Source organism: Microchirus variegatus (assembly GCF_963457635.1).
Source record: "Microchirus variegatus genome assembly, chromosome: 15".
NCBI classification, from domain to species: Eukaryota; Metazoa; Chordata; class Actinopteri; order Pleuronectiformes; family Soleidae; genus Microchirus; species Microchirus variegatus.
The window spans coordinates 1990722-2005872 of record NC_139816.1 but is presented as its reverse complement, the minus strand read 5'-3'; the positions used below and the strand labels follow the sequence as shown (position 1 = coordinate 2005872).

Here is a 15151-nt window from a genome sequence, read left to right as displayed (position 1 = left end):
TTGGATCAAATATTTTTTGGAAAAAATTGTCAAATTTGATACGACGTAGTATTGTACAACGTTTTTGTCAAATTTTGGACCAAAAACTTTTTCCCCCAAATTTTTTACAATTTTTAACGACATAGTATAGTATGACGTTTTTGTCAAATTTTGGACCAAATTTTTTTGGAAAAAAATTGTCAAATTTGGGACAGCATATATATACTTTTTGTCAAATTTTGGACCAAAATTTTTTTTGAATTTTTTTTTCACATTTGGGACGACGTTTTAAACGTTGTTGTCAAATTTTGGACATATTTTTTTTTTGAAAAAAATGTCAAATTTGGGACGGCATATATGTCATTTTTGTCAAATTTTTGGATCAAATATTTTTTGGAAAAAATTGTCAAATTTGATACGACGTAGTATTGTACAAAGTTTTTGTCAAATTTTGGACCAAATTTTTTTTGAAAAAAAAAGTCAAATTTGGGACTGCATATATGTAATTTCTGTCAAATTTTGGACCAAATTTTTCTTTGAAAAAATATTTCAAATTTGGGACGACGTAGTATTGTATGTTTTTGTCAAATTTTGGACCAATTGTTTTGGAAAAACAATTTCAAATTTTGGACCAAAAACTTTTTTCCCCAAAAATTTTAATATTTTGAACGACAAAGTATAGTATGACGTTTTTGTCAAATTTTGGACGCCATAGTTATTACAAATGGGATTTCTTTCAATTTTTTCCCTTTGGCGACCCTCAGTCCAATGTCGGGTTCCTAAATTGTCCTCAGGTATCAAAACTTTGAGAACACCTGCTTTATGTTCATTGTTAACACTGTGATAGAAAACACACCAACACTCTGGTCGTCTGTATTTGGTCTTTAAACCTCAACCTGCTGCACTAACTAACCTGATGTGTTGTCATTCACACACTGACGTGAGCTCGGGTCAAATTCACGCTTTTATGAACATCACTGAAGTGTGTTCTCCGTGTCTGTGCTGACACTGATGCTCAGGTCGTGTGTGTGTGTGTGAAGATCCTCCAGCTCTGTTAATGATGTCCCTGTCGTATCGTAAGTCATTTTAACAAGCGCGCGTCAGGCATCTTTGCTTTGGTTTGTCCCTTCAGGGGAGAGTCCATGTGAGGAGGAAGTGTTGTTCCGTGAACTGATGCCGGAGAGCGGGTTTGCAATCACGCATCACAAGGACATCGTTTCAGGAAGCTCGTGCGTGAATGTTCCGTCTATGAGACGACCTGCTGCTCTGTGATGGTGGTTAATGATGAATGAAATGGGCATTTAAAGGAAATGAGTAATAAGACCAGCGTGTGGCGCTGCTGCTGCCTCCCCGATGGAAACAATCCCAGCACAGCGGAGACCACGGTCATTTATCAGTGACCTCATTGATTTGTTGCTCTGTGCTAACAACGCTGTAGTGCCCAGGGCAGCCTGTGTGTGTGTGTGTGTGTGTGTGTGTGTGTGTGTGTGTGTGTGTGTGTGTGTGTGTGGGTTCTTGTACTTGCGGCATACTGAGGACCAATGAGGGTTTTTAACCAACAAAGTGAGGTTATTTTTACGGAGTGAGGACATTTTGGCCGGTCCTCACTTTGTTTTCATTGAAATCACTTCCTTATGTTGCTATAACATGCTATACTCAATTTGTAAAAAAAAAAAAAAAAACTTATTTTGGACGACATAGTATAGTATGATCTTTTTGTCAAATTTTGGACCAAAAATTAAAAAAAATAATAATAATCGAAAAAGTTTTCCAGCCCTTTTTGCTCTGGGGCTCCACCTGCAGACATTTTATGGTACTGCAACCAGTAGTTCTATATAGATGTCATTCATGAAGTAGATATTTGTAATTGTGTTGTATAGTATGCAGCAAGTACAAGAATGTCTGTGTGTGTGTGTGTGTGTGTGTGTGTGTGTGTGTGTGTGTGTGTGTTATCATGATGACCTCATACAGTAACAGAGCTCTCTGCCTTTAAGCTGCATGTATGTGCATATACATCTTTACTGCAGTGACTTTTCAGTGGCTTCTAATGTCGTGCTGTCTTTAAAGAGACCTGCATGACGGGGAATTACACACACACACTTTCACACACATGCACACACACACACACACGGAGGCGATGAAACAAATGAATGTCATGGCCGCAGCCTGAGATGTTGTTGGATGAGGAGATTAAAGCTCTCAGAGGTTTTTCCTCCAAACCTTCACGTCGTCTCTGCTGAGTCAGTTTTTATCATCTGTGGTGTGTGAGCTCACCGTGGTCGTACAGTACGTTCGCTCCTCTCGTTTCCTCTCCACTGTGCTCTCTCGCTCTTTTATCTGCTCCTCTCCAGGTTTAAATTTAGACGGGAGTTTCTCCGCGCTGTATCCAGGCAACCTGTACTGAGCCAGCAGTGCACATTTGTCTTTATATTTGTCTACATTTCTGATCCTAACTCCACTCAGTCCCAGTGTAACCTACACGTGTGCTGTTGTTTGAGTGAGAGCAGAAAACAAACATGTGCTGTAAAATCCTTCAGCTCAAAACGCTCCAGAACCATGAATTATCTCCATCATAGTATTTATGAACTAAGATGCATTATTATGCAGTTTTATTAAAGTATTTATGAACTAAGATGCATTATTATGCAGTTTTATTAAAGTATTTATGAACTAAGATGCATTATTACACAGTCTTATTAGTGTATTTATGAACTAAGATGCATTATTTTGCAGTTTTATTAGTGTATTTATGAACTAATATGCATTATTACACAGTTTTATTAAAGTATTTATGAACTATGATGCATTATTACGCAGTTTTATTAGTGTATTTATGAACTAATATGCATTATTACACAGTTTTATTAAAGTATTTATGAACTAATATGCATTATTACACAGTTTTATTAAAGTATTTATGAACTATGATGCATTATTACGCAGTTTTATTAGTGTATTTATGAACTAATATGCATTATTGCAGTTTTATTATAGTATTTATGAACTAATATGCATTATTGCAGTTTTATTATAGTATTTATGAACTAAGATGCATTATTACACAGATTTATTAGTGTATTAATGAACCAAGATGCATTATTACACAGTTTTATTAGAGTATTTATGAACTAATGCATATTAGTTCATAGTTTTATTAGAGTATTTATGAACTAAGATGCATTATTACACAGTTTAATAGTGTATTTATGAACTAATATAAATTATTACACAGTTTTATTAGAGTATTTATGAACTAAGATGCATTATTATGCAGTTTTATTAGTGTATTTATGACCTAAGATGCATTAGTACACAGATTTATTAGTGTATTTATCATCTAATATACATTATTACACAGATTTATTAGTGTATTTATGAACTAAGATGCATTATTACACAGTTTTATTGGAGTATTAATGAACTAAGACGGTTTATTGGAGCATTTATGAATATGAATATTTTCTATTCTTCTGTTTTCTGCTGCTTTAAGCCTTAACTTACTTTGAGAGAAAATCACTTACTCAAACAGATAAATGGAGGAAAAAGATCAATCTTTTGAGGCTGAGCAGTAAAAGTGCTGCTGCTGAAGCACAGTGTGTTCCTGCTGTTGTGAACGTGGACTCAGTCTATTTCTTAAGACCATGTGCCAGGATGAGCTAAAAGAGACTTTGCAGTTGATTCCCAAAGGTAATTAATCTCACACAAAACTGTTTGTGCTCTTTAAAAATATCTGGGGGAAAAAAAAAAGTTGCAGATTCATCATTTTTATCGTACACTGCGATTTTCTTTTTTTTTTCACTGTCTGTGAAAACGTATTTGTCATTCTTATAATAAATCAGGCTGATGTGACACAGTGTGGAGCAGATTACTATGATGCAGAGACAGTGTCTCCACCAATCAGAAGCTGAGAGATGAGAGGATGAATGAATGAATGAATGAATGAATGAATGAGTGAATGAATGAGTGAGTGAGGGCGTGTCAGTCTGTCACAGCCTCAGAGAAGATGCTCTGACTCTGACTCTGTCCATGAGCCTATTTTTAGAAGACTAACATAATGAGCCCACTGTCCTGTAGGTGTCAGCACTGAGCAGCAGCACGGTGACCTTTACCAGTGTGTGTGTGTATGTGTGTGTGTGTGTATGTGTGTGTGTGTGTGTGTGTGTGTGTGTGCTGTAAAGAGAGACCGCCACAGTCATGTGACGAGGACATGAGTGAAGACTGATGTTTGTGCACATCTGTCTGTGGACGAATAGTAAACGCATCGTCACTGATGTGTTAAATCATTTAAAGACGAATCAGAGACTGAAGTGAAGAGCATTATTTCTATCTCCTTCTTCTTCTTTGGTGAATCATCTGCCTCCATCTTGTCCTCTGCACTGTCCTCTTCTGTTATAGAAACTGTCCTCATGTCCTCATACATGTCCTCATACATGTCCTCATACATGTCCTCATACATGTCCTCATGCATGTCCCCATGCATGTCCTCATGCATGTCCTCATGCATGTCCTCATACATGTCCTCATGCATGTCCCCATGCATGTCCTCATGCATGTCCTCATACAGTTCGTCATGCATGTCCTCATACACGTCCTCATACAGTTCGTCATGCATGTCCTCATACATGTCCTCATGCATGTCCTCATACAAGTCCTCATACAGTTCGTCATGCATGTCCTCATACACGTCCTCATACAGTTTGTCATGCATGTCCTCATACATGTCCTCATGCATGTCCTCATACATGTCCTCATGCATGTCCTCATACATGTCCTCATGCATGTCCTCATACATGTCCTCATGCATGTCCCCATGCATGTCCTCATGCATGTCCTCATACACGTCCTCATACACGTCCTCATACATGTCCTCATACATGTCGTGATGCATGTCCTCATACATGTCGTGATGCATGTCCTCATACATGTCCTCATACATGTCCTCATGCATGTTGTGATGCATGTCCTCATACATGTCCTCATGCACGTCCTCATACATGTCCTCATGCATGTCCCCATGCATGTCCTCATGCATGTCCTCATGCACGTCCTCATACATGTCCTCATGCATGTCCCCATGCATGTCCTCATGCATGTCCTCATGCACGTCCTCATACAAGTCCTCATACATGTCCTCATGCATGTCCCCATGCATGTCCTCATGCATGTCCTCATGCACGTCCTCATACATGTCCTCATGCATGTCCCCATGCATGTCCTCATGCATGTCCTCATGCACGTCCTCATACATGTCCTCATGCATGTCCCCATGCATGTCCTCATGCATGTCCTCATGCACGTCCTCATACAAGTCCTCATACATGCCACTCCAGACGTCCTCATAATCTTTCTGTAGCTCCACAAATAATTTGTGTATAACAAAAGCACTGATATCAAACCATGCTCCACGACGGGATTGTCATGTCAGTTTGTGTGTGTGTGTGTGTGTGTGTGTGTGTGTGTGTGTGTGTGTGTGTGTGTGTGTGTGTGTGTGTGTGTGTGTGTGTGTGTGTGTGTGTGTGTGACTCTAAGGCAGAGCCACTGAGCTGAGGAGTAATGCATTAATACTTGCTGCTCGTTCTGCTCTAATAAACAGGCCAGTTAGTCAGTGGGCAACGCTCTTCTCTTCTCTTTAACATCACAGATATGAGGTGGACGATGTTATTATATTATTTATATTATTTATCCTTGAACCAGAGAGCATTTCTCATCGACTTAGTCAAACTATCGAGACATTTCTCTGCAGTTTCAGGCATCATTGTTGATTAGTGCTAAGAAAAATTGTAATTAATAGCTATATGTACATATGAAGCTTTTTTCATGATTAAAACAACATTTTTGATTGTTTTAGCTTCTTACATGTGAATATGAAATCATTAAATCATTAAAACTGAATCATTTTGGTTTGTGAAAAACAAAGACATTGAAGAACATCATCTAATCCAGGTTTGACAAACACTGATCAATGTTTTTTTACATTTCCTGACGTTTTACGAACCAAACGATTCATCGATTAACCGAGGAAGTAATCGACAGATTAATCGATGATGAAAATAATCATTAGTTGCAGCTCTAAATGAGTTATTTGTGCATGTTTTTTTATTACTATGTTAAATTTGCATCATAAACACGTTTATATAGTCAGCTTTTATTCCGTTCCATATCAAAACAATCACTTTTAATGTGATAAATATTATAAATATATTATTTCCATGTCTTTTTCTCAAAAAGTTGGCCCTTTTTTTTTTTTTTTTTTTTTTTTACTTCAGACACACTGTTTATTATGGTATGCTCAGAATAATAAACATTGGCCATTTGTGGTGAATGACATCACGCTGTCACCTTCACTAGGACTCATTTTAACACAGGGAACAACAGTATAATATTATTATCTTCACAGTTTTCTCCCTCATCCTCCACTCCCATCGTCTCTGATCATCATCTCTTTTGTGCAGAGCGTAATCTTTCTCTCCTCCTGAAACACTAACTCTTTCTCTTACTCTGGTGTAACCTCCTCCATTCCCTCCTGCCACCCTCTCTGTTTTCAGAGCAGTAGAAAGAATAATAATAATAATAATAATACCAGCAGCAGCAGCAGCGGCTGAACACCATCGTTTCTCCATCGACGACTAACGTGAAGCGACTCTCCTGTTGCCGTTGTCATCTCTCGCTCTCCTCCTCCTCATCCTCCTCCTCCTCCTCCTCCTCCTCTTGCTTTGCTCTCGCTCTGATTTATTCAGTGATTTCCGAGGCAGACAGAACAGAACAGAAGAGAACAGAACAGAACGCTGTTGGGCTTGAGGATGGTTGAAGACACTGGTTGAGATGTTGCACAGAGAAGGAAACAAAGTGATGCTGCTGGTTGTGAGTTAATGAGGAACCATGAGTCCTGCAGAAGACAGAAGACTGAGGGTCTGAGGGTCTGGGAGGGAGAATCGTTGGATGTTTAACCGACTCCTAAAAAGCTCACGAGGAATAAGAGCCGAGACCAGGACGTGGAATGGAGTGATCACTGTCAGCATCCTCAGGCATGAGTCCATGCCACGTTTTTTGCCTCGCGGGCGTCCTCTGCGCTGTCACGTCCTCGTCGTCTGGACGCCGCCCCGTAGAGTGTTTTTTTTGTGCGTGGGTTCGCGCCATGTGTGGCGCGGTCACAGACTCCCGGCGCGGGGGTCGCACCGCTGACCCGTGACCCGTGGGCCACCGAGGACCATGGTCTCGCCGTCGCTGCTCAAGCTCCTCGACTTCGTCTACCTGCGCCGGTCCACCTTCGCCGCCGCCGCCAGAGCCACTGCCGCCGACCGCTGCCACCGCACCTCCTGCTGCCGCCCGGCCGCCCTCATGCCGCGCCCACCCGGCCCGCCGCCGTCGTGCCGCCGCGGGTGGGAGGCGAGGGGACGCCCGCGACGTCTGCCCACCGAGGGGAGAGAGAGAGAGGAGGTTTGTGTCGGGGAAATAACAAAAAATAAGTCAACATTTTGTTGAGTCGTAACTTTTAAATCCATAGAAATCCATATTTATTATTATTATTATTATTATTATTATTATTACTATTCTGTGTTTTTGTCACTCATGGATCACTCGTCTCTGCTGAACTTCTCGTTCTTGTAAAACGCAAACGAGACAGAACAACAACTCCCATGATCCCACGCTGCATCCCATCATCAAACTGGGTGTTTTGTTATTGTTTTTGACTGAAAATGGTACATTATGTGTTTAAAGCAGACCTAGACAGGAAGTTCCTATTAAGGCTGTTTTTTAGGTGTATCTGCGTCATTACCTTGTTTATGAAGCCCTGAATGTTCTAAACAAACAGTTCAGTCACTGCTGAGAACGCTGTGTTTTATTGTAATCTCGGGCTCAGCGAGATCTCTGAAAAAACCCGGTCCGGTTACGTAAACAGCGGTTCTCCTGAACAGCAGATCCTCCTGCTCCGGGCACTAGTCCGGGCACATCCGGTTGCGTACATTGAACCGCAGAAGAAGAATAACGTCCGTTGTGGAGGTGTTTCACGAGCAACAGTGTCTTCTGACTCTGGGTCTGACTCCGGGTCAAAGGTCGTCAAAGGGACTGAGGCGGGGAGTCGTGAAGAAGCTATTTTTAAACACTGTTAAAACAATGTTTTGATAATGAGGAGCAGTGCATCCACCGTTCCAGAGGGGGGAGCTGTGCTTCTGAGAGCAGGTGTGTTGATTATGTCACTTCCTGGTACTGGCCAATCACAACACAGTCTGTCTTCTGGGTGCGAGAGTTGCGTCTGAAATATCGCGGCTGGGGAACAGTGTCAGAAAAGAGGATTTCTATCGGCTCGTTTACAGCAACTAGGAGGTTTTTGAGCATAAAAACAAGTTAATGTATGTAAGTAGACCTCCATAACTAACATATATGTGCAACAGGACCACTCTATGTGAGCTTTAAAGTGTAGAAATTAAGACATTTACGTGGACCACACAGGTGTTTCAGGTGTTTTCCTGCCTCCGCTTCAGTTTGCTCATTATTTTGTGGCTAACAGATTAGCACGTGTTGGATATAAACATGACTTTATATCCACGTAGCACAAGTTTGCATAGAAACACTCATAAAAGACCTCTGTGTCGTAGTAAATAAACAGTTTTTACGGTGATCACGGAGCTGAAGTCTGCAGACAGTGTTTTACTGTGGGAGAAAATGACCTTTGACCTTTCCGTCTTCACATGCACAAACAAGCGAGTGCACGTGCGCGAGAGACAAGTGAGACCGTTTCATAAGAAGTGGAGTCAAACGCCGTTTCAGGAGAAGCGATGAGCAGATGGAGTTTTTACAGAGATTTTACATCACTCTGAATGTTTTATGTCTTAGTTGGAGGCAAATTGTCTCTGGATCTCAGTACAGAGAAAAAACAAGGCGAGATTATGTTGCTGCTGTGAACTTTTAAAATGTGACACCTCGTTTCCGTCTGCAAACGACAAGTCTTTTGCACATGGAGCTGTATTTTTCTTTATAGAAACACATAAAACAGAACATTCTCTTTGTTCATATAACGCTGGTCTCATGCAGCGGTCGGCTCATGTTTTTGTGACCCGGGCCAAAACTGTCACTTCCTGTTATGTCCGCTCTGGACTGCAGGGATCAGTGGTGGACGCTGCCCACTGTTTGAAATACAGGGGGGTCTGGGGGGGTCAGACACCCCTGATTAACACTCGTGACCCTCTGAAAGCCTCAAAGATAAGATTTGAGGGGGGGTCTAAACTAGGGCTGGACGATTCATTTAATTTTATTCATCTTTTCGATTTTGGCTTCTCGAGAAAAACGATTAACGCGATGCACGGCGCGGCGTGTATGTAAATTCCTATGCTAGAAAAACACCTTGAATGCACCAGTGTCACGTGCAGCTGCAGCAAGCGAGTGACGTGTGTGGATCAATAATATGAGGAGCGAGCGATTGAAAACATTGATTGAGAAGAAATGTAGGAAAATATCAGTTCACTGGAAACACTTTGGCTTCAATTTGACGGACGTCGAGCAAAAGGAAATTGTTTGCAAAGTTTCTCGTGCTGTCATGTTGTTGCTCCTGAAGGCAACACGAGCAACTTATTCACTCACATAAAGTTCAGTCATAAAGTGTCTATGAGCAGTTAATCGTCAGTCAGCGCCAACACAGTCCTCTATTAAGGACACTCTTTACAATGCCATCCCATAATATCCCACCACGTCCACAGAAATAAGCGATAACGGAGGCTTTTAGTGTGTTTTGCATGTTGTAAATTTTTGCAAGTTGTGCAGCAGTGCAAGTAGATTATTTTTTGTTTTTATTGATATCATTATTTTAATTTACTATAATTATTATTATTTTGTTGCTTGTTACTAATGTATTTCTGTCTGTTCTTTTAAATTATATTTAAAGTTGAGTTTTGGTGGTTCAATAAATTCTCCTTTTTGCCATAATGGTTCAGCCCGAGTTTAAACATGTTACAGTGTCATTGAAAAACATGTTTGTTTTTTTCCTAAAGATCTTTGTCATTTCAGTTTTACATGAAACATTCTGGACGAAAAAAAAAAATTTCCAAAAAATTGTCAAATTTGGATGACAGCATGACGTTTATGTCAACTTTGGGACCCACAATTTTTTTGAAAAAAAAATTTCAAATTCTGGACGACATAGTATAGTATCGTATGTAGTTTTTGTAAAATTTTGGACAAAACATTTTTTTTCAAAAAAAGTTTACAATTTTGGATGACATAGTATAGTATGTCGTTTTTGTAAAATTTTGGACCAAACAAAAAAATAATAATTTTGTATAAAAAAAATGTAAAAAAAATGTTTTATAAAAAATTTAGAAACATTTTTGGACGACATAGTATAGTATGACGTCTTTGTCAAATTTTGGACCAAATTTTTTTTTTTTAATTTTGTATTAAAAAAAATGTTAAAAAAAAAATGTGTATAAAAAATTAAAAACATTTTTGGACGATATAGTATATTATGACGTTTTTGTCCAATTTTGGACAAAAAAATTATTTTGAAAAAAATGGTCAAATTTTCGACGTCAATATGATCTACATACATAATACACTTTGCATGCTTTATTATTCTTTATAACCAGACAAAATAAAGTATGTAAATTATTTTAATGAATTGCTTTCCAAATGGTGCCGTGGAAAAGGCCCAAACAAGCCCACATCTGACAGGGAGGATAGCCAATACTGCAGCGTGGCACCTGGGCTGGTGAAACAGTATTATGCAACAAATGGGAGATGGGACCCCCCCCCCCCCCGATTATTAATGGATATTTCACACACTGACGCTGCCCTGTACATAACATATATAAATGTAAATAATCATCAATATCTACAGTAATATCAGCAGTGCAGGAGTGGAAAAGGACAAAGTCACTGTAGAGTTTCATGTCCTGCAGTCGTGGATCAGCGGTCAAACGCAGAGAAATCCGTTTGTCCTCTTGCTCTGCTGAGTGTCGTCGTGATGCCTCACAGATCCAGGCTCAGTCTCTCTCTCTTCTTTCCCTCTCCTCTCCGCCTCCCACACAGCGTTCAGACCAGTTTACAATCTACCTGCTGCCAGTGTTCAGAGTTACGCAAGAGTTTGGCAAAGCCAGAAATAGAACACAGCTGGTGGTGGATCCGCGATACACGAGACGTGTTTTTGAAGCAATTAAACCAACAACAACAAAAAAAGTGTCTTTGACTGAGCGCAGGGGTTCCTCTGTTTCCATTGAAGTCTGAGCTGAAACAAAGCAACGGGACGGAGATTTCACTACTTATATTCAGTCATTTAAGAGTTAAAGGTCACATAGAGTGGTCCTGTTGCACATATATGTTAGTTATGGAGGTCTACTTACATACATTAACTTGTTTTTATGCTCAAAAACCTCCTAGTTGCTGGAAACGAGCCGATAGAAATCTGTCTTTTCTGACGCTGTTTCCCAGCCGCGATATTTCAGACATAAATCTCACCTGTGTTGTGATTGGCCAGTACCCGGAAGTGACATAATCTGCACACCCGCTCTCAGAAGCACAGCTCCCCCCTCTGGAACGGTGGATGCACTGCTCCTCATTATCAAAACATTGTTTTAACAGTGTTTAAAAATAGCTTCTTCACGACTTTGACGACCTTTGACCCGGAGTCAGACCCAGAGTCAGAAGACACTGTCGCTCGTGAAACACCTCCACAACGGACGTTATTCTTCTTCTGCGGTTCAATGTACGCAACCGGATGTGCCCGGACTAGTGCCCGGAGCAGGAGGATCTGCTGTTCAGGAGAACCGCTGTTTACGTAACCGGACCGGGTTTTTTCAGAGATCTCGCTGAGCCCGAGATTACAATAAAACACAGCGTTCTCAGCAGTGACTGAACTGTTTGTTTAGAACCTTCAGGGCTTCATAAACAAGGTAATGACGCAGATACACACTAAAAAACAGCATTCATTGGAACTTCTGGTCTAGGTCCGCTTTAAAAGAACAGAATGATCTTATTCAGAGTCACCGTGCACAGATGTAGAACACACACACACACACATGTATAATAAACCAGTGAGTACAGTACAGTGTACGCATCTTTTATTCACGTGGCCTGATTCCATAGTTTGAATGTGATGCACGACGACGTCCTGTGATGTCATCATGAACAGCTCTGTGGACACATGAATATCACACATGAGTCTTCTCTGTGATCTGAGTCACTTATTTTAGCCTGGTGTTAACACAACTGTCACTGTTTTCACTGCACACAGAGAGAGAGACACTGCTGATAACTAAGCTCCTTAGTTGTGTCTTAATGTTTTAAAAACACACACACACACACACACACACACACACACACAGTCTGCTGTCCACTTTAAAGCCTGCAGTATATTTCCCTCTGAGACTGAGACGCTAACTTTTCTACAGACTGAAGTTTGTGCTGAAAGTTCGAGTCACGACGCAAACTCTGCTCTCACTTTGTTCTCTTTCAATTCTTTTGTTTCTGAACCCAGTGCAGTGAAACACAGACGCTAAGGTAACGTTTAAAGCGGACCTAGACAGGAAGTTCCTATTAAGGCTGTTTTTTAGTGTGTATCTGCGTCATTACCTTGTTTATGAAGCCCTGAAGGTTCTAAACAAACAGTTCAGCCACTGCTGAGAACGCTGTGTTTTATTGTAATCTCGGGCTCAGCGAGATCTCTGAAAAAACCCGGTCCGGTTACGTAAACAGCGGTTCTCCTGAACAGCAGATCCTCCTGCTCCGGGCACTAGTCCGGGCACATCCGGTTGCGTACATTGAACCGCAGAAGAAGAATAACGTCCGTTGATTATGTCACTTCTTGGTACTGGCCAATCACAAGACTCTGTCTTCTGGGTGTGCGATTTATGTCTGCAGGCATGTTATGGTACTGCACCCAGTAGTTCTTTTGTAGATGTCATTCATGAAGTAGATATATTTGTCATTGTGTTGATTTATAAAGTGGAATTGCTGGTCCTCACTTTGTCAGCATGGTGGTGGGAGCATCCTGCTGGGGGGGGGTCTCTTTTGCAGCCTTGGGCACAAGGAGACTTGTTAGGGTGCGTGGCATCGTGAAAAAAAGCAAATGAATCCTATTGAGGATCTGTGGCGGGAGCTCACGGAGAATGTCCACGCTCGGAAAAACCACATTTGCAATGGAAGAATGGGCCAGAATCTCTCAGGAGGCCTGTGAACAACCTCCTAAAAGAACTAGGGGTTCACTATTGACCTTTAATGGCCCCGGGGGTTAATAATGTGGGCTTCACCTCACATCAGTTCTTGTCCTCTGTGTGTTCAGGTGCTGTCTCTGGGTGCAGATGTGTTGCCAGAGTACAAACTCCAGGCTCCTCGTATCCACAGGTGGACGGTGTTGCACTACAGTCCCTTCAAAGCCGTGTGGGACTGGCTCATCCTGCTGCTGGTCATCTACACGGCCATCGTCACGCCGTACTCTGCAGCCTTCCTCCTCAATGACCAGGTCCACCAGTCACCTTTAATTAATTAAGTTCATTTTTAATTCATTTTAATTGATATATATGTGTGTGTGATAATCTGGTCTCCTCACAGGAAGAGGCAGCCATGCAGAAGTGTGGTTACTCCTGCTCTCCTCTCAACGTGGTGGACCTCATCGTGGACATCATGTTCATCATCGACATCCTCATCAACTTCAGGTCAGTGTCTCGCGTCACTGTGTCCCTGTCCTCACCTGAGACAGACCTGACTAAACGATAAACGATGCTGTAACCGTGGTCGTCGTCGTCTTCTCCTCAGGACGACGTACGTGAACTCTAACGACGAGGTAGTGAGTCATCCTCTGAGGATCGCTGTGCACTACTTCAAAGGCTGGTTCCTCATCGACATGGTGGCTGCTATTCCCTTTGACCTGCTCATCTACCGCAATGGAGAGGAGGTGTGTGTGTGTGTGTGTGTGTGTGTGTTCTTGTACTTGCGGCATACTGAGGACCAGTGAGGGTTTTTAACCAACAAAGTGAGGTCATTTTTACGTAGTGAGGACATTTTGGCCGGTCCTCACTTTGTCTTCATTGAAATCACTTCCTTAGGTTGTAAACATGCTATACTCTATTTGTCAGAAGAAAAAAAAATCCATTTTGGACGACTTTTTTGTCAAATTTTGGACCAAAAATTTTTGGTCAAATTTATTTTTTAAATGTTGGTCGACATAGTATAGTATCAGGTTTTTGTCAAATTTTGGACCAAAAATTTTTGGTCAAATCTTTTTTTAAAAATTTTGGTCGACATAGTATAGTATCACGTTTTTGTCAAATTTTGGACCAACATTTTTTTTTCTAATTTTGGACAACATAGTATAGTATGACGTTTTTGTCAAATTTTGGACAAAAAAATGTTGGGCAAATTTGTGGTCAAATGTTGGTCGACATAGTATAGTATCACGTTTTTGTCAAATTTTGGACCAAAAATTTGAAGAAAAAAATAGTACTGCAACCAGTAATTCTTTGTAGATGTCATTCATGAAGTAGATATTTGTAATTGTGTTGATTTATAAAGTGGAAATGCTGGTCCTCACTTTGTCAGCAACCCAGTCCTCAGTATGCAGCAAGTACAAGAATGTGTGTGTGTGTGTGTGTGTGTGTGTGTCTGTGTGTGTGTGTGTGTGTGTGTGTGTGTGTGTGTGTGTGTGTGTGTGTGTGTGTGTGTGTGTTCTTGTTCTTGCGGCATACTGAGGACCAGTGAGGGTTTTTAACCAACAAAGTGAGGACATTTTTACGGAGTGAGGACATTTTGGTCGGTCCTCACTTTGTTTTCATTGAAATCACTTCCTGAGGTTGCTATAACATGCTATACTCTGTTTGTCAAAAAAAAAAAAAAATTCAAATTTTGGACGACATAGTATATAGTATAACTTTTTTTTGTCAAATTTTGGACCAAACATTTTGGGTCCAATTTTTTTTCTTCAAATTTTGGACCAAAAATTTTGCATCAATTTTTTTTTCAAATTTTTGACCAAACATTTTGGGTCAATTTTTTTTTCAAATTTTGGACCAAACATTTTGGGTCAAATTTTATATATAAGTAGATATTTGTAATTGTGTTGATTTATAAAGTGGAAATGCTGGTCCTCACTTTGTCAGCTCTTTTACACGGTCCTCAGTATGCAGCAAGTACAAGAATGTGTGTGTGTACGTGTGTGTGTGTGTGTGTGTGTGTGTGTGTGTGTGTG

The 15151-nt window shown here is 40.7% G+C and overlaps 1 protein-coding gene across 1 annotated transcript in view; it reads left to right on the top strand.

Moving 5' to 3' along the window:
- Window positions 1–15151, top strand: part of kcnh2b (potassium voltage-gated channel, subfamily H (eag-related), member 2b) — a gene marked incomplete at both ends in the record, with an annotated part of 165352 nt that overhangs the window by 131508 nt on the left and 18693 nt on the right. Inside the window, 3 exons of the mRNA XM_083901425.1 lie at window positions 13250–13429; window positions 13519–13622; window positions 13723–13861. Of these exons, the coding sequence (XP_083757551.1) occupies window positions 13250–13429; window positions 13519–13622; window positions 13723–13861 (423 nt within the window). The remainder of the gene's footprint in view (window positions 1–13249; window positions 13430–13518; window positions 13623–13722; window positions 13862–15151) is intronic.